Source organism: Dryobates pubescens, chromosome 33, assembly GCF_014839835.1.
Source record: "Dryobates pubescens isolate bDryPub1 chromosome 33, bDryPub1.pri, whole genome shotgun sequence".
NCBI lineage: Eukaryota > Metazoa > Chordata > Aves > Piciformes > Picidae > Dryobates > Dryobates pubescens.
In genome coordinates this window covers 2,919,500-2,946,458 of record NC_071644.1, presented here as the reverse complement: position 1 = coordinate 2,946,458, position 26,959 = coordinate 2,919,500, and the positions used below count along the sequence as shown (strand labels likewise).

Below are 26,959 nucleotides of genomic sequence, written 5' to 3'. Positions count from 1 at the left end.
CTAGCTTAGGGGCTTTCCAGCAGCAATTACCTTGGTTGTGATGAGGAAAAGAGTGGGTTTGTGACTGGATCCTTTCTAACTCAGGAGATAAGGATGATGATGATGATGATGATGCAGAAGACAAGCTGCAGAGCTCTGGGATAGCGAACGGGGAGCACATCCGGCAGGAGAGCCAGGAGCAAAGCGAAGTTGATCATGGGGACTTTGAGATGGTGGTAAGTCCAGAGGGCTTCTCTTTGGAGCCTTCCAACTCCATGGGTGGGTACTTGGGTTTGATTTGGCTGTGGTGAGGCAGTGTGTAGTGCCCCAGCAGCTGGTGGCTGCTTTGGTGAAAGCTTTCCCTGTGTTTCCTCACCGCAGTCTGAATCCATGGTCCTGGAGACTTCTGAAAATGTGAATAATGGGAACCCTTCTCCTCTGGAGGCTCTTCTGGCTGGAGCAGAGGGATTCCCTCCTATGCTGGATATTCCACCAGATGCAGATGATGAAACAATGGTGGAACTGGCTATTGCCTTGAGCCTGCAACAGGATCAGCAAGGTAAGATGTAGGCAGTGCTGACAGCCCACAATAGGGTAAATAAAACAGTTTGATAACGAGATAGGGTGAGAGGGGATGGGCTGAAGCTTGAGGAGGGCAGATTGAGACTGGAGATTAGGAAGAAATTGGTTAGGGTGAGGGTGGGGAGACACTGAAACAGGTTGCCCAGGGAGGTTGTGGATGCCCCCTCCCTGGAGGTGTTCAAGGCCAGGCTGGATGAGGCCTTGAGCAGCCTGGGCTGGTGAGAGGCTGTGGCACCAGGTCTGTAAGGATTTTGTTGTGGTTGCCTGGTTCAGTTTTGATTCTCAGGTCATTCCTGCCCCCAGCACAAGGTGTGGGTCCAGAGAGGCCACCAAAAATAGCAGAGGCCTGGAGCGCCTCTGCTGTGGGGACAGGCTGAGAGAGTTGGGGCTGTTCAGCCTGGACAAGACTTCAGAGAGACCTTAGAGCAACCTTCCAGTACCTGAGGGGACTACAGGAGAGCTGGGGAAGACTTTTGGCAAGGGGTGGGAGTGCCAGGATCAGAGACCATGGCTTTGAAGTGGAAGAGGAGAGATTGAGACTGGAGATGAGGAAGAAATTCTTGAGAGTTGAGAGTGGGAAGACACTGGCAAAGGTTGCCCAGGGAGGCTGTGGTTGCCCCCTCCCTGGAGGCATTCCAGGCCAGGTTGGATGAGGCCTTGAGCAACCTGGGCTGGTGGGAGGTGTCCCTGCCCATGGCAAGGGGGTTGGAGCTGGATGATCTTTAAGGTCCCTTCCAATCTAAACCATTCTGGGAGTCTGTGAGTTGAAGACTGCTGCAAATAGTTTTAATGAAGTGAAAGCAGCTGGGAAGCTCCTCCAGACTCAGGGGGGGATTTTGACTTGCAGAAAAGCAGATATGAATAGGAGGAAACTGAGAAAGAAACAAAGCAGAAGCTATTGATGTCTCCCCCAGCAAAGCAAAGAGCTCTGAAATGTACAGAAAAGGCCAGAGCTGAAGCCATTCCCTCCTAGGAGGATACTCACTGCCTGTTTTCTTCTTGCAGGGAGCAGCAGCAGTGCCCTTGGGCTCCAGAGCTTAGGGCTGTCTGGCCAAGCACCCAGCTCCTCTTCCCTTGATGCTGGCACGCTCTCGGATACGACAGCATCAGGTAACTGTTCCCTGCAAGCCCTCAGACTCTTCTGAGCCTGACCTAAATAATGGCTTAGCATTTGTTTGTGAAGTTGGGTTTGAAGACCCAATTATTGCTGTTGGCTTTTTGTGGCTTTGGGAGTGTATTTATGGGCTTTTCCTGCTTTGATAGGCTTTCCCTGTAGGTCTCTGAGGAAGTTCTTTTCCTCTCCTGAAAATGATAAGATAAAGATGAGATAAAAGTTAATCTGCTGATAAAGTAAACCATGTACAGCATTTCCTTTGCATTTATGCCCAGCCTGGCATTGCTCTGTAGTAACTTGCATGACTGTTTGATGAGAAGGTTTCCTTCTCAGGGTATCATCTCCCCTTGGATGCTTTTAGCAGGCTTCAAGGTATTGATGGATGTTTCAAAGTTTTATAGATTCACAGAGTGGTTTAGGTTGGAAGGGACCTTAAAGACCATCCAGTTCCAACCCCCCTTGCCGTGGGCTGGGACACCTCCCACCAGCCCAGGTTGCTCAAGGCCTCATCCAACCTGGCCTTGAACACCCCCAGGGATGGGGCATGCATAGCCTCCCTGGGCAGCCTCTTCCCTTTTGATTTGGAGTTGAAAGTTGCCACAGACCACAAAGACTTGGGGCTTGAGGCTTTTTTTTTGGTAGCATAGAATGGTTTGGATTGGAAGGGACCTTCAAGATCATCCAGTTCCAACCCCCCCTGCCACGGGCAGGGACACCTCCCACCAGCCCAGGTTGCTCAAGGCCTCATCCAGCCTGGTCTGGAGACATCCACAGTCTCCCTGGGCAGCCTGTGCCAGTGTCTCCCCACCCTCACTCTAAGGAATTTCTTCCTCATCTCCAGTCTCAGTCTCCCCTCTTCCAGCTCAAAGCCATTGTCCTTCATCCTGGCACTCCCAGCCCTTGTCAAAGGTCCCTCTCCAGCTCTCCTGGATCCCCTTTAAGTACTGGAAGGCTGCTCTAAGGTTGCCCTGGAGCCTTCTCTTCTCCAGGCTGAACAGCCCCAACTCTCCCAGCCTGTCCCCATAGGGGAGGTTCTGCAGCCCTCTGATCCCCTTCATGGCCTCCTCTGGGCCTACTCCAACCATTCCCTGCTTTTCTTGTGCTGGGGGCACCAGAACTGGATGTAGTGCTCCAGGTGGGGTCTTCTGAGAGCAGAGCAGAGGGGCAGAATGACCTCCCTCTCAGGCATTTTATTCATCTAAGTGTGGCAGAACTTTGTCAGCTTCCCCAGTGCAGCATGGCCAAATCTGCTGTTTAGCTGAGAGGCAGCTGGACCATGTGGTTGTGCTCTGGGGTTTGCATGAGGTTGGGTTTTTCCCTACACACTTTGCTGTTTCTCATCTACAAATCACTATTGGCACTCAGGAATTTGGTAGCATAGAATGGTTTGGATTGGAAGGGACCTTAAAGATCATCCAGTTCCAACCCCCAATTCTACCACCACTAATATTGCTACTACTATTATTATTATTGTCATCATCATCATCAAATTAGCAAGGAGATAAACCAAGGCATTAAATCAGCCTAAGACAATGCATCACCAGAGCACCTCGAGAGGAGCTACAGGAGCTCTCTACAACTACCTGAAAGGTGGTTGTAGCCAGGAAGGGGTTGGTCTCTTCTCCCAGGCACCCAGCACCAGAACAAGAGGACACAGTCTCAAGCTGTGTCAGGGGAAGTTTAGGCCTGAGGTGAGGAGAAAGTTCTTCACCAAGAGAGTCATTCACCACTGGAATGTGCTGCCCAGGGAGGTGGTGGAGTCACTGTCTCTGGAGGTGTTCCAGAGGGGCTTGGACGTGGCACTTGGTGCCATGGTCTAGTCATGAGGTCTGTGGTGACAGGTTGGACTCGATGATCTTTGAGGTCTCTTCCAACCTGGGTGATGCTGTGATACTGTGACGTTAAATCAGCCTAAGACAATGCATCCCCAGAGCACCTGGAGAGGAGCTATTTCAATGGCAAATGGGAGAGGATGGCCTTTGGAGGGTCCCTTCCGAGCCCGTGCAGGCCCGTAGCACGTCACAGACCCACTGCATCGTGCCTCTTGAGCTTCCACCCAGGCAGTGTTTTTACTTGTAACAGCTCTCTTCATTCTCTTAGCTCCAGCCTCTGACGACGAGGGCAGCACCGCCGCCACCGACGGCTCCACCCTCCGCACCTCCCCGGCGGAGCACGGGGGCAGCGTGGGCTCCGAGAGCGGCGGCAGCGCGGTGGACTCGGTCGCCGGGGAGCACAGCGGTGAGTATCACAGTATCACAGTATAACTAAGGTTGGAGTAGCTCTGCCTGCCCCTCCGCCTCTGCTTTCTGCGCCGGGCGGCGAAGGAGGAGCCCCGGCGCCAGAGCCGCGCCGGGCGGTGAAGGAGGAGCCCCGGCGCCAGAGCCACGCCGGGCGGCGAAGGAGGAGCCCCGGCGCCAGAGCCGCGCCGGGCGGTGAAGGAGGAGCCCCGGCGCCAGAGCCGCGCCGGGCGGTGAAGGAGGAGCCCCGGCGCCAGAGCCGTGCCGGGCGGCGAAGGAGGAGCCCCGGCGCCAGAGCCGCGCCGGGCGGCGAAGGAGGAGCCCCGGCGCCAGAGCCGTGCCGGGCGGTGAAGGAGGAGCCCCAGGGCTGCGGCGAAGGAGGAGCCCCGGCGCCAGAGCCACGCCGGGTGGCGAAGGAGGAGCCCAAGCGCCAGAGCCGTGCCGGGTGGCGAAGGAGGAGCCCCAGCGCCAGAGCCGCGCCGGGCGCCGAAGGAGGAGCCCCGGCGCCAGAGCCGCGCCGGGCGCCGAAGGAGGAGCCCCGGCGCCAGAGCCGCGCCGGGCGCCGAAGGAGGAGCCCCGGCGCCAGGGCCGCGCCGGGCGACGAAGGAGGAGCCCCGGCGCCAGAGCCACGCCGGGCGGCGAAGGAGGAGCCCCGGCGCCAGAGCCGTGCCGGGCGGCGAAGGAGGAGCCCCGGCGCCAGAGCCGAGCCGGGCGGCAAAGGAGGAGCCCCGGCGCCAGAGCCGCGCTGGGTGGCAAAAGAGGAGCCCCGGCGCCAGAGCCGGGCTGGGCGGCAAAAGAGGAGCCCTGGCGCCAGAGCCGTGCTGGGCGGTGAAGGAGGAGCCCCGGCGCCAGAGCCGCGCTGGGCGGCAAAAGAGGAGCCCCGGCGCCAGAGCCGTGCTGGGCGGCGAAGGAGGAGCCCCGGCGCCAGAGCCGCGCTGGGCGGCAAAAGAGGAGCCCTGGCGCCAGAGCCGTGCTGGGCGGTGAAGGAGGAGCCCCAGCGCCAGAGCCGCGCCAGGCGCCAAAGGAGGAGCCCCAGGGCTGTGGCGAAGGAGGAGCCCCAGTGCTAGAGCCGTGCTGGGCGGCCGCCCTCGGGGCTTGCTGCAGCAGGCACAGGCTCTGCTCGCTGCGCCCTGGGAGCAGTGGGTGTGAACTCCAGCACAGCAGGTTCCACCTCAGCGTGGGGAGGAACTTCTGCACTGGGAGGTTCCCAGAGCCCTGGAGCAGGCTGCCCAGAGAGGTTGTGGAGTCTCCTTCTCTGGAGCCTTTCCAGCCCCATCTGGATGTGTTCCTGTGGGACCTGTGCTGGAGTCTCTGCTCCTGCTCTGGCAGGGGGGTTGGACTGGATGATCTCCTGAGGTCCCCTCCAACCCCTAACACCCTGTGAGCCTGTGAATATGGCCAAGTGTGTGCATAGGTGGTCATGAAGGCCACCAGCATCCTGGCCTGGATCAGCAGGAGTGTGGCCAGCAGGAGCAGGGCAGGGATTGTCCCCAGTGTACTGGGCCCTGGTGAGGCCACACCTTGATTAGTGGGTTCAGTTTTGGGCCCCTCACTGCAAGAGGGACATTGAGGGCTGGAGCAGGTCCAGATAAGGGCAAGGAAGCTGGGGAAGGGTCTGGAGAACAGGGCTGGGGAAGAGCAGCTGAAGGACCTCTGGTTGTTCAGTCTGGAGAAAAGCAAGCTGAGGGGAGACCTTCTGGCTCTCTCCAACTCCCTGAGAGGAGGTTGGAGCCAGGTGGGGTTGGTCTCTTCTCCCAGGGACAAGGAGAAATGGCCTCAAGTTGTACTGGAGGTGGTTTAGGTTGGACATGAGAAGAAACTGCTTCCCTGAGAGGCATCACAAAGACTGGAGCAGGCTGCCCAGGGGGGTGGTTGGATCCCTGTTCCTGGAGGGGTTTCAAAGCCACAGAGATGTGGTGCTGAGGGCCATGGTTAGAGAATGGTTGGAGTGCATGATCTTGCCGGTCTTTCCCAGCCCAGACAGTTCAGTCATCCTCTGCTCAGTTGTGCTACATTGCCTTACCCTTGCTCTCTTTCCTCCTCCAGTGTCTGGCCGCAGCAGTGCCTATGGGGACACGGCAGCTGAGGGCCACCCCGCTGGACCAGGCAGCGTCAGCTCCAGCACAGGCGCCATCAGCACTACCACAGGCCAGCAAGAGGGAGATGGTTCAGAAGGGGAAGGAGAAGCAGAGGGAGATGTCCACACCAGCAACAGGCAAGGGGCTTTGTTTTACTCTTCAGGAGTAGAGTGGCTGAGAGCAGCCAGGCAGAAAGGGACCTGGGGGTAATGGTTGATAGTAGGCTGAACGTGAGCCAGCAGTGTGCCCAGGTGGCCAAGAAGGCCAAGGGCATCCTGGCCTGCAGCAGGAAGAGTGTGGCCAGCAGGAGCAGGGAAGTCCTTGTGCCCTGTGCTCAGCACTGCTTAGGCCACACCTGGAGTCCTGGGTCCAGTTCTGGGCTCCTCAGGTTAGGAAAGATGTCGAGGTGCTGGAAGGTGTCCAGAGAAGGGCAAGAAAGCTGGGGAGGGGTCTGGAGCACAGCCCTGGGGGGAGAGGCTGAGGGAGCTGGGGTTGCTTAGCCTGCAGAAGAGGAGGCTCAGGGGAGACCTTGCTCTCTACAACTCCCTGAAAGGAGGTTGTAGCCAGGTGGGGGTTGGTCTCTTCTCCCAGGCACCCAGCACCAGAACAAGAGGACACAGTCTCAAGCTGTGCCAGGGGAGGTTTAGGTTGTGAGCGAGGAGAAAGTTCTTCCCAGGAGGAGTAATTGGCCCTTGGGATGTGCTGCCCAGGGAGGTGGTGGAGTCCCTGTCCCTGGAGGTGTTTAAGAGGGGCTTGGCTGTGGTCCTTGGAGCCATGGTTTAGTTGATCAGATGGTGTTGGGTGACAGGTTGGACTTGCTGATCTCTGAGGTCTTTTCCAAGCTTATTGATTCTCTGATTCCACTCCATGTTCAGAGATGGGGGTGGGGGGGAGGCAGCCTATGGGTGCTGTACTTCACGGAGCACTGATTGTGACCCTTGGATGGTAACAATCAAACAGCACAGCAAACAGCACAGAGCACAGCAAACTGGCAATGCAAAATGCCTCCCTCTGTGCAGTCACCATCTGCCATCTCCCACACACCTAATGTGTGTCCCCCAGACCTGCTGCCTGTGCCAAGTGCTGAATAAACCCTGCATGAGTCCAGCAAACAAGAATCACTGCAGTCTGCTGCTGGGAACTTGTCTGTTAGGAGAGAGGCATCTGCAGGAGCTCCTGGGGGAAAGATTTGGGTTTCATTCTGCTCAGTTACTTTCACAGGGAAGCTGGGAGGTGATTTGCAGCATCAGTTTCCAGACAGCTGAATGCTGCAGGGGCTTGGTGCTAGGCAGGGTGGCTCTGGAGTGAGCAGCCACAGCTCTTGTCAGAGCTGCTCTGCGTCTCACTGGGACATCTGAGGGAGACTCTGCAGGTTTGCTGACCTCAGGGTTTCCTCATGCTTGCAACATCCATGGTAAATCACAGTGATCCTGCTGGCTCTGGTGTTCCTTGTGGAGTGTCTGAAGTGCTCTGTGGCTGAATTGTTGGCTTCTGGCTTGCAGGCTGCACATGGTCCGACTGATGTTGCTGGAGAGGCTGCTGCAGAACCTACCCCAGCTGAGGAATGTGGGAGGAGTCAGAGCCATCCCTTACATGCAGGTGAGAAAAGTGGCTCAGGAGTTAAGCCTTACTCAAACAGCTGATCACTGCTGCTCCTGGTTTCTATTTCCACATGCTTCTCCCTTTCTCTTTGTGCCCAGTCACAGTGTGTGGGTCTGTCCCTAAGTGTTTGAGCTGTTGCACAGCATTCCTTGCACTTAGATTTCTGCTGGGCCTGTACCCTGAGTGTGGGTTTTACAGCTGGCTGAGGAGCTGCAAGGCTAAAATCCTTGAGCTCTGATGTGTTTGGGGATCCTAGAATGGCTTAAGTTGGAAGGGAAAATCATCTGCTCCAACCTCCCTGCCATGGGCAGGGACACCTCTCAACCAGACTCAGCTGCTCAAGGCCTCTTCCAAGCTGGCCTTGAACACCTCTAGGCAGGCATCCACAGCCTTCCTGGGCAGCCTGTTCCAGTGTCTCACCACCCTCATACTGAAGAACTTCTTCCTCAGCTCCAGTCTAACCCTGCTCTGCCTCAGCTTCAAACCATTCCCCCTTGGCCTGTCTCCAGACAGCCTCATGAAAAGTCTCTCTGCAGCCTTCCTGCAGGATCCCTTCAGCTAGCAGGCAGCTCTAAGGTCCCCCTGGAGTCTCCTCTCCAGGCTGAACACCTCCAGCTCCCTCAGCCTGTCCTCATAGCAGAGCTGCTCCAGCCCTTGGATCATCTTTGTGGCCTCCTCTGGCCTCCCTCCAGCAGCTCTGTGCCCTCCTTCTGCTGGGGACACCAGCACTGGAGGCAGGGTTGGAGGTGAGGTCTCAGCAGAGCAGAGTCAAGGGGCAGAATCTCCTCTCTTGCCCTGCTGCCCACACTCCTCTGGCTGCAGCCCAGGATACTGTTGGCCTACTTTTGGGTATATACTGAATGTTCCTATTTGGACTTGATGGCACAGGAAGAATTTGGGCAAGAGCAGAGATTAATGGAGATAAAATCTGTGATGTTTTGAGAAAGATAATCTCTGTTTATTTGGAGAACATGGAACCTGCCTTCTGTTAATTCCCTGCCTTCTATTCCCAGGTTATTCTGATGCTTACCACAGACCTGGATGGAGATGATGAGAAAGATAAGGGAGCTTTAGATAACCTTCTCTCCCAGCTGATTGCAGAGCTGTGCATGGACAAAAAGGTAAGCTGCAGAGTGTGCACACACTCAGCTGGCTCCTTCTAGCCAGGGCTACTTCCCATGCATGAGCATCACAGCCACACATTGCTGTGTGGATGTCTTCAGGCAGTTTTATTTCCCCTGGCTCACTTCACAGCAGGTAGAAAATGACATGAGTGGAACTCTTGCTGTTTTCTGGGTCTGGCATCCACATGTGGAGTCACCATCCCTGGAGATCTCGTGGCCTGCATCAGGAACAGTGTGGCCAGCAGGAGCAGAGAAGCCATTCTACCCTGTGCTCGGCACTGCTTAGGCCACACCTTGAGTCCTGTGTCCAGTTCTGGGCTCCTCAGTTTAAGGAGGACATTGAGAGACTTCAGTGTGTCCAGAGAAGGGCAATGAGGCTGGGGAGGGGTCTGGAGCACAGCCCTGGGAGGAGAGGCTGAGGGAGCTGGGGTTGCTTAGCCTGGAGAAGAGGAGGCTGAGGGGAGACCTTCTTGCTCTCTCCAGCTCCCTGAAGGGAGCTTGGAGCCAGGTGGGGGTTGGTCTCTTCTCCCAGGCAAACAGAACAAGAGGCCACAGTCTCAAGCTGTACCAGGGGAGGTTTAGGCTGGAGGTGAGGAGAAAGTTCTTCCCAGCAAGAGTAATTGGCCATTGGGATGTGCTGCCCAGGGAGGTGGTGGAGTCCCCATCCCTGGAGGTGTTCAAAGGGGGCTTGGCTGTGGCCCTTGGAGCCATGGTTTAGTTGTCAGGAGGTGTTGGGTGCCAGGTTGGACTTGCTGATCTCTGAGGTCTTTTCCAACCTGATTGATTCTATGTGAGCATCACAAGTTGCTCTGCTGGAATTCAACCCTGAAACCAGCCATGCTCAGTGATGCATTATTGACACAGCCTGCCATGTGTCAGGCTCCTCTCTGGCATCCAGGCCCCTTCCTACCCTTACACTGAAGAATGTGTGCTCCTTCTAATAACACTACAGCTTGAGCTGCAATTAGAAATGCTTCATGAGGATCAGAGCACTGGACCTGAGGTGCTTGGGGCCCTTGTGCTCAGCTCCTTGATGTGGGAACTGTCTCCTTGCAGGACGTGTCGAAGAAAAACGAACGCTCTCCAGTCAATGAAGTGCACTTGGTGGTCATGAGGCTGCTCAGTGTGTTCATGTCCAGAACCAAATCAGGATCCAAGTCTTCCATTTGTGAGGTACATCCTTCAAGCTGGGGGATAGTGTGGGGGGGAAGGGTGGTGGGCTTGGGGAAGGCTTTTGTTCATTGTAGATGGTCTAGAAAGCTGCCAGCTGGGATCAAAATGAGAAACAGTTTGGAAGGGCTCTGGAAAGCAATCTGGAGGAGTCTGTAGGATAACTTTCCCCTGGCTTCAGCACTGGTCAGGCCACACCTTGAGTACTCTGTCCAGTTCTGGGCTCCTCAATTCAAGAGAGAGATGTTGAGGTGCTGGAAGGTGTCCAGAGAAGGGTGACGAAACTGGTGAGGGGCCTGGAGAGGAGGAGGAGGAGAGGCTGAGGGAGCTGGGGGTGTTTAGCCTGGAGAAGAGGAGGCTCAGGGGAGACCTCATTGCTGTCTACAACTACCTGAAGGGAAGCTGTAACCAGGTGAGGGTCAGTCTGTTCTCCCAGGCACCCAGCACCAGAACAAGAGGACACAGTCTCAAGCTGTGCCAGGGGAGGCTCAGGCTGGATTTTAGGAAGAAGTTCTTCACAGACAGAGAGATTGGCCATGGGAATGTGCTGCCCAGGGAGGTGGTGGAGTTGCTGTCCCTGGAGATCTTCAAGAAAAGCCTGGATGAGGCACTTAGTGCCATAGTTTAGTTGATTAGATAGTGCTGGGGGATAGGTTGGACTGGATGATCTTGGAAGTCTCATCCAACTTGGCTGATTCTATGACTCTATGACTGACTCTCTATGACTCTCTGTGACTGACTCTATGGCTGACTCTGACTCTCTATGACTGACTCTCTGACTCTCTATGACTCAGGGGAGACCTTCTTGCTCTCTCCAACTCCCTGAAGGGAGGTTGTGGACAGGCAGAGGTTGGCCTCTTCTCCCAGGCAAGCAGCCCCAGAAGAAGAGGACACAGTCTTAAGCTGTGCCAGGGGAGGTTTGGGCTGGAGGTCAGGAAGAAATTCTTCACAGAGAGAGTGACTGCCTATTAGAATGTGGTGCCCAGGGAGGTGGAGGAGTCCCCATCCCTGGAGGTGTTTAGGAGGAGCCTGGATGAGGCACTTGGTGCCATGGTTGAGCTGATCAGATGGTGTTGGGTGATAGGTTGGACTTGATGATCTTGAAGGTCTCTTCCAACCTGGTCTGGTCTGGTCTATTTTATTCTGTTCTGTTCTATTCCTATTCTATTCCTATTCTACTCCCACTCCACTCCACTCCTACTCCTATTGTACTTCTATTCTACTCTACTCTACTCCTATTCTGCTTCTATTCTACTCTACTCCTATCTACTTCTACTCTACTCCCATTCTACTCCACTCCACTCCTATTCTACTTCTATTCTACTCTACTCCTATTCTACTTCTACTCTACTCCTACTCTACTCCCATTCTACTCCACTCCTATTCTGCTTCTATTCTACTCTACTCCTATCTACTTCTACTCTACTCTACTCCTACTCTACTCCCATTCTACTCCACTCCACTCCTATTCTACTTCTATTCTATTCTACTCCTATTCTACTCTACTCCTATTCTACTCTACTCCTATTCTACTCTACTCCTATTCTACTCTACTCCTATTCTACTCTACTCCTATTCTACTCTACTCCTATTCTACTCCTATTCTGCTCCTATTCTACTCCTATTCTACTCTACTCTACTCTCTTCTATCTTGGGGCCATGGTTTGGTGGCCATAGTGTCGTCAGGCTGACTTTTGGCCTGGCTGCCCTTAAGGGTCTTTTCCAACCCAACCAATCCTCTGCTTGTTGGTTTGGGTTGATGGTTTTTTTTTTTCCCCCCCTTTGCATCTCCCTGGTGCTGAAGGGGTTAGGGGAGGATTTGTAATGTGATTACTGGAAAGCAAGGCGCTGCTGTGTCAACCTAAAAGTGGCTAAGAGGATTCCTCAGCTATTTGCTGCCTAAAAGGTGCAGTAATAAGGCATAAAAAAAAGAAGAGCCCTCTGTGTGTGTGTGTGTGTGTGTGTGGTGGGAAGGAGATTAATAAGGAGGGGAAAAAAAAGGCATAGAGGTTAAAAAAAATTGAGTCTGAACTGCATCAAATTTTAATGAGCTTATGAGCTGTGGGGTTTGTTTGGATTTACAGGGCTGCTTTAATAGTTTTATTTACAGTAGCTTTTTTTACACCACCACCACCCCCCCTTCTCCAGCCCTTTGTTATTGGCTTGAGCTTCCCCCAGAAATCAAAGCCCCCCTCCCCCCCCCCAGCCTCTTGCAGGGTGCAGGTGGAGCAATACCTGGGTGGAGCAGAGCTTGCTGAGCTGCAGCTTGCAGAGTGGGGGGGGGACTCCCTTCTCTGCCAGGGTTTGCTCCCCAGCTGGCCCCAGCCCAGGCAAACACATAGAGAGCCTGGCTTAAAAAAAAAAACCAAACAACCCCACCAAAACAAAACAGAAAGAAGGAAGGAAGGGAGAGGGGGGAGGAAAAAAGAAGGCAGGGAAGGAGAGGGGGGGGAAAAAAAAAGCCCCTAGTAGTCTAATCCATAGCAGAGTGGCCTCTGGCACATGTGTCGAGGGGAGATTAGACTTAAGAGGAGATTTCATTTTGTTTTCCTTTGCTAAGCACTTGTTCAAAAGAAGTCTCTCTAAGTGTTGGAGTTGCTTTGCAGCAGACACAAAAACCCCAAAAAACCCCAACCTCAAAGGAACCCCAAACTTAAAAGTTGCAAGAAAAAACTCTGCTCTCTCTCTCTCTCTTATCCACCCTGGCAGCAGCTGCTGGCTGACTGTCACAGCTTCCAGGGGGTGCTGCCTCTCAGGTGCTTCAGTGGTGGGGAAGGAGGAGAGTCACCTCTCTGACAGCTTCCCCTGCTCTTCCTGCTGCCTCTCAGGTGCTGTAGTGGTGGGGAAGGAGGAGAATCACCTCTCTCACAGCTTCCCCTGCTCTTCCTGGTGGTTCTCAAGTGCTTTGGTGGTGGGGAAGGAGGAGAATCACCTCTCTCACAGCTTCCCCTGCTCTTCCTGGTGGCTCTCAGGTGCTTCAGTGGTGGGGAAGGAGGAGAGTCACCTCTCTGACAGCTTCCCCTGCTCTTCCTGCTGCCTCTCAGGTGCTGTAGTGGTGGGGAAGGAGGAGAATCACCTCTCTCACAGCTTCCCCTGCTCTTCCTGGTGGTTCTCAAGTGCTTTGGTGGTGGGGAAGGAGGAGAATCACCTCTCTCACAGCTTCCCCTGCTCTTCCTGGTGGCTCTCAGGTGCTTTAGTGGTGGGGAAGGAGGAGAATCACCTCTCTCACAGCTTCCCCTGCTCTTCCTGGTGGCTCTCAGGTGCTTTAGTGGTGGGGAAGGAGGAGAATCACCTCTCTCACAGCTTCCCCTGCTCTTCCTGGTGGCTCTCAGGTGCTTTAGTGGTGGGGAAGGAGGAGAGTCACCTTTCTCACAGCTTCCCCTGCTCTTCCTGGTGGTTCTCAGATGCTTTAGTGGTGGGGAAGGAGGAGAATCACCTCTCTCACAGCTTCCCCTGCTCTTCCTGCTGCCTCTCAAGTGCTGTAGTGGTGGGGAAGGAGGAGAGTCACCTCTCTCACAGCTTCCCCTGCTCTTCCTGGTGGTTCTCAAGTGCTTTGGTGGTGGGGAAGGAGAATCACCTCTCACAGCTTCCCCTGCTCTTCCTGGTGGCTCTCAGGTGCTTTAGTGGTGGGGAAGGAGGAGAATCACCTCTCTCACAGCTTCCCCTGCTCTTCCTGGTGGCTCTCAGGTGCTTTAGTGATCCATCTCCTCTTTGTTTCAGTCTTCCTCCCTCATCTCTAGTGCCACCGCTGCTGCGTTGCTGAGCTCTGGTGCTGTTGACTACTGTCTGCATGTGCTGAAGTCCTTGCTAGAGTACTGGAAAAGCCAGCAGAATGATGAGGAGCCTGTAGCCACCAGCCAGCTCCTGAAACCTCACACTACTTCATCTCCACCTGACATGAGCCCTTTCTTCCTCCGCCAGTACGTGAAGGTGAGTCCAGCCCTGTGCCTGGTAGCTTTGCCCCACCTGCATTCAAAGGCTGCTGTGCAGAGGGGAGTGAAAACCTCCTTGCAGAACAGGTCTGCTTTTAGCAGAGCCATTAAAATCCATTCCCTTGGCACCTAGCTTACAACTAGGATCCCTCTGAGTGCTCTCAGAGCAGCTGGACCCCTCAGGACACTCCTCAGGCCCTTGTGTGGAGCTGCTCTCACTGTTTGTGGCTGAGGTGTTAATCTTGAGGTGAAGCTACTCCATCAGCTCCTGAGTCCTTTTGCTTGGCAGGGAGAATTTCTGCTACTTGCTGTGGCAAGGAGTTGATGGAGATTTCCAGACTAAATCCTGGGCTGGTTCAGATGCTGCTGGGGCAGGGGTGGCTTTGAGGTGTGTAGAGGTGCAGTGGGAAAAGCCCTGTTCAAAGCAAGACTGTCTCCTAAGCTGAGAGCTCCAATGTTTAAATGCTTCACTACTCCAGACTAGCTCACTGCATCCTCATAGTTGCCACCTGGTTGACATCAAGTTGAAGCTTGAGGAGGGGAGATTTAGGCTGGGGGATGAGGAAGAAATTCTCTCCAGTGAGGGTGGGGAGACATTGGAAGAGGTTGTGGGTGTCCCCTCCATGGAGGTGTTGCAGGCTGGGTGGGATGAATCCTTGATCACCCTGGAAGGTGTCCCATTTCAGATGGGACTGGATGATTTTGAAGGTCCCTTGCAAGCCAAACCATTCCATGAGTCTGTGACTGTAGTTGAAGTCCTCCTGCAGGTTTGTTGGCTTGTTCTAATTTCTCAGCTGGATTTATGGCTGCAAAGATGCAGAAACCCTTGGGGTTCAGGGGGGTCAGGCAATGCATCCTGGGGCTTGTGATGCCACCACACTTGGGAGTGCTGAGTGCCAGAGCCTGAGTGATTGCTCTTCCTCTCAGGGTCATGCTGCAGATGTGTTTGAGGCCTACACTCAGCTCCTGACAGAGATGGTACTGAGGCTGCCTTACCAGATCAAGAAGATTGCAGACACAAACTCCCGCATCCCACCTCCCATCTTCGATCACTCCTGGTTCTACTTCTTGTCTGAGGTGAGTGACAGCATGGAGCAGGGGAGATTGCTTCATCTGCAGAAGAGGAGGCTCAGGGGAGACCTTCTTGCTCTCTCCAACTCCCTGAAGGGAAGTTGGAGCCAGGTGGGGGTTGGTCTCTTCTCCCAGGCAGGCACCCAGCCCCAGAACAAGAGACCACAGTCTCAAGCTGTGCCAGGGGAGGTTTAGGCTGGAGGTGAGGAGAAAGTTCTTCACTGAGAGACTTGTTGACCATTGGGATGTGCTGCCCAGGGAGGTGGTGGAGCCCCCATCCCTAGCGGTGCTCAAGAGGGGACTGGCTGTGGCCCTCGGAGCCATGGTTTAGCTGTCAGGAGCTCTCACAGTATCACCACGGTTGGAAGAGACCTCAAAAGATCTTCAGGTCCAGCCTGGTCGGTCGGGTGACAGGTTGGACTTGCCCATCTCTGTGAGGCCTGGTGATGGGTTGGACTTGCCCATCTCTGTGAGGCCTGGTGATGGGTTGGATTTGCCCATCTCTGTGAGGCCTGGTGATGGGTTGGACTTGCCCATCTCTGTGAGGCCTGGTGATGGGTTGGCCTTGCCCATCTCTGTGAGGCCTGGTGATGGGTTGGACTTGCCCATCTCTGTGAGGCCTGGTGATGGGTTGGACTTGCCCATCTCTCTGAGGCCTGGTGACAGGTTGGACTTGCCCATCTCTCTGAGGCCTGGTGACAGGTTGGACTTGCCCATCTCTGTGAGGCCTGGTGATGGGTTGGACTTGCCCATCTCTGTGAGGCCTGGTGATGGGTTGGACTTGCCCATCGCTGTGAGGCCTGGTGATGGGTTGGCCTTGCCCATCTCTGTGAGGCCTGGTGATGGGTTGGCCTTGCCCATCTCTGTGAGGCCTGGTGATGGGTTGGCCTTGCCCATCTCTGTGAGGCCTGGTGATGGGTTGGACTTGCCCATCTCTGTGAGGCCTGGTGATGGGTTGGACTTGCCCATCTCTCTGAGGCCTGGTGATGGGTTGGCCTTGCCCATCTCTGTGAGGCCTGGTGATGGGTTGGCCTTGCCCATCTCTGTGAGGCCTGGTGATGGGTTGGCCTTGCCCATCTCTGTGAGGCCTGGTGATGGGTTGGCCTTGCCCATCTCTGTGAGGCCTGGTGATGGGTTGGCCTTGCCCATCTCTGTGAGGCCTGGTGATGGGTTGGCCTTGCCCATCTCTGTGAGGCCTGGTGATGGGTTGGACTTGCCCATCTCTGTGAGGCCTGGTGATGGGTTGGCCTTGCCCATCTCTGTGAGGCCTGGTGACAGGTTGGCCTTGCCCATCGCTCTGAGGCCTGGTGATGGGTTGGCCTTGCCCATCTCTGTGAGGCCTGGTGATGGGTTGGCCTTGCCCATCTCTGTGAGGCCTGGTGATGGGTTGGATTTGCCCATCTCTGTGAGGCCTGGTGATGGGTTGGCCTTGCCCATCTCTGTGAGGCCTGGTGATGGGTTGGCCTTGCCCATCTCTGTGAGGCCTGGTGACGGGTTGGCCTTGCCCATCTCTGTGAGGCCTGGTGACGGGTTGGCCTTGCCCATCTCTCTGAGGCCTGGTGAGGGGTTGGACTTGCCCATCTCTGTGAGGCCTTTTCCGTGCGGGTTGGTTGTGTGAGGGTGAGCTGGCTGCTGCTGAGCTGACCGTGTGCTCCCCTCTGGGCAGTACCTGATGATCCAGCAGACGCCCTTCGTGCGCCGCCAAGTCCGCAAGCTGCTGCTCTTCATCTGCGGCTCCAAGGACAAATACAGGCAGCTGCGCGACCTCCACACCCTGGACTCCCACGTCCGCGGCATCAAGAAGCTGCTGGAGGAGCAAGGCATCTTCCTGCGTGCCAGCGTGGTCACGGCCAGCTCGGGCTCTGCCCTGCAGTACGACACCTTGATCAGCCTGGTGAGGAGGGGCAGAGGCTCCCTGGGGTGGGGGGAGCTGTCAGGCAGAGGAATGCTCACCCTGGGGCTTGCTCCTCTGCTCCTTTGTCCCTTCCAGATGGAGCATCTAAAGGCCTGTGCAGAGATTGCCACCCAGAGGACAGTCAACTGGCAGAAGTTCTGCATCAAGGATGACTGTGAGTTCAGAGAGTCGTTGGGGGGAGCAGAGAGGCTGTGCGGCCTGGAGGGGAGAAAGCTCCAGGGAGACCTTGGAGCAGCCAAAGGGGGCTGCAGGAGAGCTGGGGAGGGGCTTTGGACAAGGGCTGAAGGCTCCAGAGAGACCTTGGAGGAACCTTCCAGTACCTGAAGGGAGCTGCAGGAGAGCTGGGGAGGGGCTTTGGACAAGGGCTGAAGGCTCCAGGGAGACCTTGGAGGAACCTTCCAGTACCTGAAGGGAGCTGCAGGAGAGCTGGGGAGGGGCTTTGGACAAGGGCTGAAGGCTCCAGGGAGACCTTGGAGCGGCCTTCCAGTTCCTTAAGGGGGCTGCAGGAGAGCTGGGGAAGGACTTTGGACAAGGGCTGAAGGCTCCAGGGAGACCTTGGAGCGGCCTTCCAGTACCTGGAGGGGGCTGCAGGAGAGCTGCGGAGGGGCTTTGGACAAGGGCTGAAGGCTCCAGGGAGACCTTGGAGCAGCCTTCCAGTTCCTTAAGGGTGCTGCAGGAGAGCTGGGGAGGGACTGCTGACAAGAGCTGGGAGTAATAGGGTGAGAGGGAATGGAGTGAAGCCTGAGGGGAGATTGAGACTGGAGAGTAGGGAGAAACTCTTTCTAGTGAGAGGGGGGAGACACTGGAACAGGCTGCCCAAGGAGGTGATGAATGTCCTCTCCCTGGAGGTGTTTAAGGCCAGGCTGGATGAGGCCTTGAGCACCCTGGGCTGGTGGGAGGTGTCCCTGCCCATGGGTAGGGGGGTTGGAACTGGCTGATCTCTAAGATCCCTTCCAACCCAAACCCTTCAATGAATCTGTGTGTCTTGGTTTGAATCAAGACTTCTCAGATGGGGGAGCTCAGCAGAGAAGAAGGGGACACAGCTGAAAGTTTTGAGTGGGGCTGAACTGCTTCCAGTACTAATTATCACAGTGCTTTCACTGCATCTGTTCCTAAAGGACACAATATGGTGCAGTAGGCAGCTCTGCAGAGCAGAGTTAATCATAGGATGGTTTGGGTTGGAAGGGACCCTAAGGATCATCCAGTTCCAACTTCACTCCCATGGGCAGGGACACCTCCCCCTAGCCCAGGAGTAGGAGATTTGGCTTCTCCTGCTTGTCCTGCCCTTGTCCCAGAGTGCCATGTGGGATGGAGAACACTTTACCTTGGTGTCCCCAAATCTTCTACCTGGCACACCCACTGCACACCTGCAGGATGGCCAAAGGATCAGGCCCAGCCAGCATGGATTCAGGAAGGGCAGGTCCTGCCTCATCAGCCTGGTCTCCTTCCATGCCCAGGTGACTGCCTGGTGAATGTGGGGCAGGCTGTGGATGAGGTCTGCCTGGGCTTCAGCAAGGCCTTTGACACTGTCCCCCACAGCAAACTCCTGGCCAAGCTGTCAGCCCCTGGCTTGGACAGCAGCACTCTGAGCTGGGTTAGGGCATTGAGTCCATCAGCAGTAAATGTGCAGCTGACACCAGGCTGGGAGCAGGAGTTGATCTGTTAGAGGGTAGGAGAGCTCTGCAGAGGGACCTTGCCAGGCTGGGCAGAAGGGCAGAGTCTCAACAGGATGGCATTCAACAAGTCCAAGTGCCAGGGGCTGCACTTTGGCCACAGCAACCCCAGGCAGTGCTACAGGCTGGGGACAGAGTGGCTGAGAGCAGCCAGGCAGAAAGGGACCTGGGGGTAGTGGTTGATAGTAGGCTGACCAGGAGCCAGCAGTGTGCCCAGGTGGCCAAGAAGGCCAAGGGCATCCTGGCCTGCAGCAGGAAGAGTGTGGCCAGCAGGAGCAGGAAAGTCCTTGTGCCCTGTGCTCAGCACTGCTGAGGCCACACCTGGAGTCCTGTGTCCAGTTCTGGGCTCCTCAGTTTAAGAAGGACATTGAGAGACTTGAAGGTGTCCAGAGAAGGGCAAGAAAGCTGGGGAGGGGTCTGGAGCACAGCCCTGGGAGGAGAGGCTGAGGGAGCTGGGGTTGCTTAGCCTGGAGAAGAGGAGGCTCAGGGGAGACCTTCTTGCTCTCTGCAACTCCCTGAAGGGAGCTTGGAGCCAGGAAGGGGTTGGTCTCTTCTCCCAGGCAAGCAGCACCAGAACAAGAGGGCACAGTCTCAAGCTGTGCCAGGGGAACTTTAGGCTGGAGGTGAGGAGAAAGTTCTTCCCAGAGCAAGTTGTTAGCCATGGGAATGTGCTGCCCAGGGAGGTGGTGGAGTCCCCATCCCTGGAGGTGTTGCAGAGGGGCTTGGATGTGGCCCTTGGAGCCATGGTTTAGCTGTCAGGAGGTGTTGGGTGCCAGCTTGGACTTGCTGAGCTCTGAGGCCTTTTCCAACCTGGTTGATTCCATGATTCTGAATGTTAGCCTTCTGCAGTGCAGAGCAGGAAGGTTCTGTGAGCTTGAGGGATGATCTTTGTCACATTGAAGGTGTACTTTTGCTGTAGGCTGGGGTTGTTGGGTTGGTTTGGTGTGGTTTGGGGTTTGGGTTTTTGTTCCAAGCCAGCCTTCACTGATTTTTCCTTCTTCTCCCTGCAGCTGTTCTGTATTTCCTCCTCCAAGTCAGCTTCCTGGTGGATGAAGGGGTGTCCCCTGTCCTCCTGCAGCTGCTCTCTTGTGCTCTGTGTGGCAGTAAAGTGCTGTCTGTGGCTTCCTCCTCTGGATCATCAAGCACCTCTTCCACCTCTGCTCCTGCAGCATCAGGCTCTGGGCAGCCAACCACACAGAGCAAATCCTCCACCAAAAAGAGCAAGAAGGAGGAGAAGGAAAAGGAGAGAGAGGGTGAGCTGTGCTTGGGCCCTGCCCTGGGGTGGCTTTAGGGCTGAAGTCTTCTCCTCTTAGCTTTTCTTGCTCTGCTGCCTGGGTGACAAATACCACCGGTGGGAAAGGGGCATGGATCCTGCCAGACTGCAGCAGCAGCAGCTAGGAGAGAAGAGCAGTTTCACTGTATGCAGATTGGAGAGGGGCAAAGATGAACCAGACGACCTTAAAAGGTCCCTTCCAGCCCCAAACCTTCTGTAACTCTGAAGCAATGTCCTGAGGGTTGGGGCTGAAATCCATAGAGCTGGGGATGTATCTCTAAGGGCTGGGGCTGAACCCCAAGGAGTTGGGGCTGAACCTCTGAGAGCTGGGGCTGAAACCCAAGGGGCTGGGGCTGAAAGCCAAAGGGTTGGGGCTGGAACCCAAGGAGTTGGGGCTGAAACCCTAAGGGTTGGAGCTGAAACCCTAAGGGTTGGAGCTGAAACCCTAAGGTTTGGGGCTGAAACCCTAAGGTTTGGGGCTGAAACCCTAAGGTTTGGGGCTGAAACCCAAGGAGTTGGGGCTGAAACCCTAAGGGTTGGCGTGAAACCCCAAGGTTTGGGGCTGAAACCCAAAGGGCTGGGGCTGAAACCCTAAGGTTTGGGGCTGAAACCCTAAGGTTTGGGGCTGAAACCCTAAGGGTTGGGGTGAAACCCCAAGGTTTGGGGCTGAAACCCAAGGAGTTGGGGCTGAAACCCTAAGGGTTGGGGTGAAACCCCAGGGTTTGGGGCTGAAACCCAAAGGGCTGGGGCTGAAACCCTAAGGTTTGGGGCTGAAACCCTGAGGGCTGGGGCTGAAACCCTAAGGGCTAGGGTTGAAACCCAAAGGTTTGGGGCTGAAACCCAAGGAGTTGGGGCTGAAACCCTAAGGGCTGGGTCTGGAACCCTAAGTTTTGGGGCTGAAACCCAAGGAGTTGGGGCTGGACCAAAATGCTGAGTGTATCCCAGGCTCACTCTATTCATCCACTTGAGTGGGCTTGAGGTTGTCTAATGGAGGTTACCTCTCCCAATAGTGAAGCAGCTTCCACCTGACTTGGCCATTTTGGGTTGGAGGAGGTTGAAGTGCTCCCAGGGATCCAAAGGAGCCCTGGAGCTGCACACCCACTTTGCTCTCCAGTGCTTCTGTCCAGACTTGTTGTTTTCACTCTGTCTGACTTGGTGAGCTGTGCTGGAGCCAGGGCTGCTGCTTAATGGCCATCCAAAGGCCTGGGAAAGTAATTAAGCTTCCCTGTAAAAGTCATGGGCATAAATTCCCCTCTTGGCTTCTCTTCAAGGAAGCCTCTTTGGCTTTCTCTATCAGATGGTTCCCTGTGACTCCTTCACTGCCCCATGGTTGAGCCTTTTCTCTCAGGCAGGCTGTGCAGCATATTTCTCATCTCCATGCTGGCAGCTGTTCCAGGAAGTTGTCTTTTCCACCCCCACCTCCCTGTGCTAATCCAGAGTCCTAAGTTGTCATCTTGGAAAGAGAAAGGAGCCTTAAACTTGCCTGAAACACAACAATCTGTCCTCATGACCTCTGTGAATAGGAAGCTCTGAGCTGCTCCATTTACCTGCTTGCTCAAGCCTCTTCTCCCACTCCCTGCTGTCCCTTAGGTGAGAGCCTGGGCAGCCAGGAGGATCAGCTGTGTACAGCTCTGGTGAACCAGCTGAACAAGTTTGCTGACAAGGAGACCCTCATTCAGTTCCTGCGTTGCTTCCTGCTGGAGTCCAACTCCTCCTCTGTCCGGTGGCAGGCTCACTGCCTGGCACTCCACATCTACAGGTGAGCTGCCCTCAGCCACTCTCAGCTCAGTGATGGGCAGCTCTGGCCTTGGGTAGGAGGCTGGGCTGGAGTCTCTGTCCTGAAGGGTGCTGACACTTGCAGGGGGTTGCATCCCCCTGAATCAGTGACGCTGCTTGGGCTGGAGGGGGAAGTTGTGCCTTGGCTCCTTGAGTCAATGCAAGGAGCATTTGAGGTCTGGCTGCAGAATGTGGCTCCTGACATCTGTGGGAGCAGGGGTTTGGGGGCAAAGGGATTGCTGAGGCAGAAGCAAATTGACACAGTGAAAAAGCTGAGAACTCTGCAGGGAACTCTGCATCTCCAGGGTGCTGCAGGACAGCTGCTTTCATTTCGGACATGGTGGAAGGAAGCAGAGAGATTTCACTTTGGATTAGCTGGGGACAGGCTGAGAGAGTTGGGGCTCTTCAGCCTGGAGAAGGGAAGGCTCCAGGGAGACCTTAGAGCAGCCTTGCTGCACCTGAAGGGAGCTCCAGAAGGGCTGGGGAGGGACTTCTGACAAAGGCATGGAGTGACAGGAGTGAGGAGTGATGGCTTCAGACTGGAAGAAGCTGGATTTAGATCATACATGAGGAAGAAATTCTTCCCCATGGGGGTGGTGAGGCACTGGAACAGGTTGCCCAGAGAAGCTGTAGAGGCTCCATGCCTGGAAGTGTTCAGAGGCAGGTTGGATGGGGCCTTGAGCAAGCTGGGCTGGTGGGAGGTGTTGGAACTAGATGATCTGCAGGGTCCTTCCCAGCACAAACAATTCTGGGACCTGTGATCCATTCCACAGGAACTCCAACAAGTCTCAGCAGGAATTGCTCTTGGATCTGATGTGGTCAATCTGGCCAGAGCTTCCAGCCTATGGAAGGAAGGCTGCTCAGTTTGTAGATCTCCTGGGATACTTCTCTCTGAAAACCCAGCAGACTGAGAAGAAGGTAACAGTAACCTCCTGGACAGGAGCTGACAGCATCCTGCTGCTGCCTCTGAGCTCAGTGCTCCTTTAGGAGGCAGCTGGGAGAGGATTTCTCTCAGAAGAGCCTTCTGGTGGAAATTTCCTTTCTGAATGGCCCTAAAAGGGTCCTTCAAAGGGTCCCTTAACAGCTGGGGAGGGTGGATTCTATTTTGTTTCATGGTTTAGGGGGGGGTTTGGTGGTGGTTTTATGGGGAGGATGCTGGGGTTTGGGTGGGGGTTTCTATTTAGATGACAACTTCTTTCCCACAGGAAACCTTTGAGCACAAATAGATCTATGTGCCAGCTCAGTATATTTCTGTTTGTGATGTTTCAGCTCTTTGGTAACCACAACTTTGAATGGAAGTCAGTGGTAGGATTACATAGGGGAGCAGTGGGCTTGAGAACAAGTCAGCCCCTGGCTTGGACAGCAGCACTCTGAGCTGGGTTAGGAACTGGCTGGAGGGCTGAGCCCAGAGAGTGGTGGGGAATGGTGCCACAGCCAGCTGGCAGCCAGGCACCAGTGGTGTGCCCCAGGGATCAGTGCTGGGCCCCAGCCTGTTCAGTATCTTTATTGATGATCTGGAGGAGGGCATTGAGTCCATCAGCAGTGAATGTGCAGATGACACCAGGCTGGGAGCAGGAGTTGATCTGTTAGAGGGTAGGAGAGCTCTGCAGAGTGACCTTGCCAGGCTGGAGAGAAGGGCAGAGTCCAACAGGATGGCATTCAACAAGTCCAAGTGCCAGGGGCTGCACTTTGGCCACAACAACCCCAGGCAGTGCTACAGGCTGGGGGCAGAGTGGCTGAGAGCATCCAGGCAGAAAGGGACCTGGTTGTACTGGTTGACAGTAGGCTGAACATGAGCCAGCAGTGTGCCCAGGTGGCCAAGGAGGCCAAGGGCATCCTGGCCTGCATGAGGAAGAGTGTGGCCAGCAGGAGCAGGGAAGTCCTTGTGCCCTGTGCTCAGCACTGCTTAGGCCACACCTGGAGTCCTGTGTCCAGTTCTGGGCTCCTCAGTTTAAGAAGGACAATGAGAGACTTGAAGGTGTCCAGAGAAGGGCAAGAAAGCTGGGGAGGGGTCTGGAGCACAGCCCTGGGAGGAGAGGCTGAGGGAGCTGGGGTTGCTTAGCCTGGAGCAGAGGAGGCTCAGGGGAGACCTTCTTGCTCTCTCCAGCTCCCTGCAGGGAGGTTGTAGCCAGCTGGGGGTTGGTCTCTTCTCCCAGGCAGGCATCTAGCCCCAGAACAAGAGGACACAGTCTCAAGCTGTGCCAGGGGAGGTTTAGGTTGGAAGTGAGGAGAAAGTTCTTCCCAGCCAGAGAGATTGGCTGTTGGGATGTGCTGCCCAGGGAGGTGGTGGAGTCCCCATCCCTGGAGGTGTTCAGAAAAGGCTTGGCTGTGGCCCTTGGAGCCATGGTTTAGCTGTCAGGAGGTGTTGGGTGCCAGGTTGGACTTGCTGAGCTCTGAGGCCTTTTCCAAGCTGGTTGATTCTGTGATTCCATGACCTCAATCTGTGTGTGTGTGTGTGTGTGTGTTTAAAGGGTTGGGAATGCCTCACAGATCCTGGCAGGCATTGGCTGCCCAAGAGCACTGTTACTGTGCTAAAGGCCTCGCCCGGGGGGCTCTTAACATTCCTGGGGAATGATTTACCCACCCACATTCCTGTGGCTAACTTCTGGGGGGCTTGGGATGCCACAGGATGGAGGAACCTTGAGAAGGCAAATGTCATCCTCATTGTCTTTCAGTTGAAGGAGTACTCCCAGAAGGCTGTGGAGATCCTCAGGACCCAGAACCACATTCTCACCAACCACCCCAACTCCAACATTTACAAGTGAGTTACTCCTGGCTTGGATCTGTTTCACTGAAGAGCTTTGCAGCTGCCAGCCACAATCCTTCCAATAAAATGATGGTGGAGGAAGGACCTCTGCTGAGAGCCTGTGCTTGCTGCAGCTGGCTCTGGGCAGGAGAGCAGGATTCCTTCCTGCCTTCCCAGGAGCAGGGCACTCAGCTGGAGTTGGGCTTTAGCTTTTTTGGCTTTCATTCTGGATACCTGTTAGAAAATACCAGAACCAGGTAGAGAATGGAGACTTGGAGAATGAACAGGGAATGCCCAGCTTGATGTGTCAGTGTCCTTCCCTCTTCCATTGAGGGCAGCAGGGCTGGGGAAGGGTCTGGAGAACAAATGAACAGGGAATGCCCTGCTTGATGTGTCAGTGTCCTTCCCTCATCCTTTAAGGGCAGCAAGGCTGGGGAAGGGTCTGGAGAACAAATGAACAGGGAATGCCCAGCTTGATATGTTAGTGTCCTTCCTTCATCCATTGAGGGCAGCAAGGCTGGGGAAGGGTCTGGAGAACAAATGAACAGGGAATGCCCAGCTTGATGTGTCAGTGTCCTTCCCTCTTCCATTGAGGGCAGCAGGGCTGGGGAAGGGTCTGGAGAACAAATGAACAGGGAATGCCCTGCTTGATATGTCAGTGTCCTTCCCTCATCCTTTAAGGGCAGCAAGGCTGGGGAAGGGTCTGGAGAGCAGAGCTGGGGAAGGGTCTGGAGAACAGAATGAACAAGGAATGCCCAGCTTGATATGTCAGTGTCCTTCCTTCATCCATTGAGGGCAGCAGGGCTGGGGAAGGGTCTGGAGAACAGAATGAACAAGGAATGCCCAGCTTGATGTGTCAGTGTCCTTCCCTCTTCCATTGAGGGCAGCAGGGCTGGGGAAGGGTCTGGAGAACAAATGAACAGGGAATGCCCAGCTTGATATGTCAGTGTCCTTCCCTCATCCATTGAGGGCAGCAAGGCTGGGGAAGGGTCTGGAGAGCAGAGCTGGGGAAGGGTCTGGAGAACAGAATGAACAGGGAATGCCCAGCTTGATATGTCAGTGTCCTTCCCTCTTCCATTGAGGGCAGCAGGGCTGGGGAAGGGTCTGGAGAGCAGAGCTGGGGAAGGGTCTGGAGAACAGAATGAACAGGGAATGCCAAGCTTGATATGTTAGTGTCCTTCCTTCATCCATTGAGGGCAGCAAGGCTGGGGAAGGGTCTGGAGAGCAGATCTGGTGAGCAGCAGCTAAGGGTTGTTGAGCCTGGAGAAGAGGAGGCTGAGGGGAGACCTCACTGCTCTCTACAGCTCCCTGAAAGGAGGTTTGGAGTGAGGTGGGGGTTGGTCTCTTCTTCCTAGTATCAGGTAGAAAGAGAGGAAATGGCCTGAACTTGTGCCAGGGGAGGTTTAGGTTGGAGATTAGGAACAATTTCATGCCTGCAAGAGTGGTCTGGCATTGGCACAGGCTGCCCAGGGAGGTGGTGGAGTCCCCAGCCCTGGAGGTGTTCAAGAAACCTGTGGCCATGTCACTTGGGGCCGTGGTTTGGTGGCCATGGTGGGGTTGGGCTGATGGTTGGACTGGATGATCTTAGAGGCCTTTTCCAACCCACACAATACTCTGTGTGATTGCAGCACATTGTCTGGACTGGTGGAATTTGATGGCTATTACCTAGAGAGTGATCCTTGCCTGGTCTGCAACAACCCAGAGGTGCCCTTCTGTGTAAGTCACCGCTGCCCTTCCACCCTTTGCAGTTCCTAGGGATGCCAGCTGGTTCCAGCAGCTGGTTTTGCAGCAGTGTGCTGCTGAGCTCTGGGGATGCCCTTACCTAGGAGCTGTGTCCTTTTGCCCTCAGTACATCAAGCTCTCCTCCATTAAAGTGGACACACGGTACACCACCACCCAGCAAGTGGTGAAGCTCATTGGCAGCCACACCATCAGCAAGGTGACAGTGAAGATAGGAGACCTGAAACGAACCAAAATGGTCAGAACCATCAACCTTTACTACAACAACAGGACAGTGCAAGCCATAGTGGAGCTGAAAAACAAGTAAGCATGGCCATGGGGTGGGGGCTTGTGTGTGCAAACCTCCCCAGGAGCAAGGGGACAGGACAAGAGGAAAGGGCCTCAGGTTGCACCAGAGGAGGTTTAGGTTGGATATTAGAAGAACCTTCTGCCCTGAAAGGGTTCTCAAGGGCTGGCACAGGCTCCCTGTGTGTGTGGGGGTTGAATCTCCATCCCTGGAGGGGTTTCAGAGCCACAGAGATGTGGTGCTGAGGGCCATGGTAGAGTTAGAGAATGGTTGGACTGGGTGAGCTTAAAGGTCTGTGCCACCCAAACCAATTCAGTGGTTCTGTGAATTTCACAGTGTGGTTTCTGCTGAGGTGTTTGGCTTCTCACTTCAGTTCACTTTCCCTCATTGCTGCCAGCCCACACTATCAAGGGTGTTCTAAATCTCCTCCAGGAAATGGTTGAATTAAGATCCAAGCTTCACCTGGGTCTTGAAACCCTCCTGTGAAACCTGTGTGTGCCAACTTTGGGCAGGCTCAGCTTTTAAGCACCTGACTCAATTGTGTGGAAACCACTGTCAATACCAAAGCACCTCCCTGGAGATTTGGATCTGGGAAGGGATTTGGACCTTGCAGCATGTCCAGAAATGCAGGGAAGTGTTCCCATGGCTTGTTTGAAGCCAT

General features: G+C 55.1%; 1 protein-coding gene across 1 annotated transcript in view; it reads left to right on the top strand.

The window, feature by feature from the left end:
• The window catches only part of UBR4 (ubiquitin protein ligase E3 component n-recognin 4), a 152,848-nt gene that overhangs the window by 67,723 nt on the left and 58,166 nt on the right, over positions 1 to 26,959 (top strand). Inside the window, exons 56-73 of the mRNA XM_054175753.1 lie at positions 85 to 215; positions 361 to 538; positions 1,567 to 1,671; positions 3,776 to 3,913; positions 5,959 to 6,127; positions 7,493 to 7,589; positions 8,606 to 8,713; positions 9,773 to 9,889; positions 13,607 to 13,816; positions 14,746 to 14,895; positions 16,556 to 16,783; positions 16,880 to 16,958; positions 19,488 to 19,730; positions 21,341 to 21,509; positions 22,300 to 22,444; positions 24,202 to 24,287; positions 25,901 to 25,988; positions 26,122 to 26,315. Of these exons, the coding sequence (XP_054031728.1) occupies positions 85 to 215; positions 361 to 538; positions 1,567 to 1,671; positions 3,776 to 3,913; positions 5,959 to 6,127; positions 7,493 to 7,589; positions 8,606 to 8,713; positions 9,773 to 9,889; positions 13,607 to 13,816; positions 14,746 to 14,895; positions 16,556 to 16,783; positions 16,880 to 16,958; positions 19,488 to 19,730; positions 21,341 to 21,509; positions 22,300 to 22,444; positions 24,202 to 24,287; positions 25,901 to 25,988; positions 26,122 to 26,315 (2,635 nt within the window). The remainder of the gene's footprint in view (positions 1 to 84; positions 216 to 360; positions 539 to 1,566; positions 1,672 to 3,775; positions 3,914 to 5,958; positions 6,128 to 7,492; positions 7,590 to 8,605; positions 8,714 to 9,772; positions 9,890 to 13,606; positions 13,817 to 14,745; positions 14,896 to 16,555; positions 16,784 to 16,879; positions 16,959 to 19,487; positions 19,731 to 21,340; positions 21,510 to 22,299; positions 22,445 to 24,201; positions 24,288 to 25,900; positions 25,989 to 26,121; positions 26,316 to 26,959) is intronic.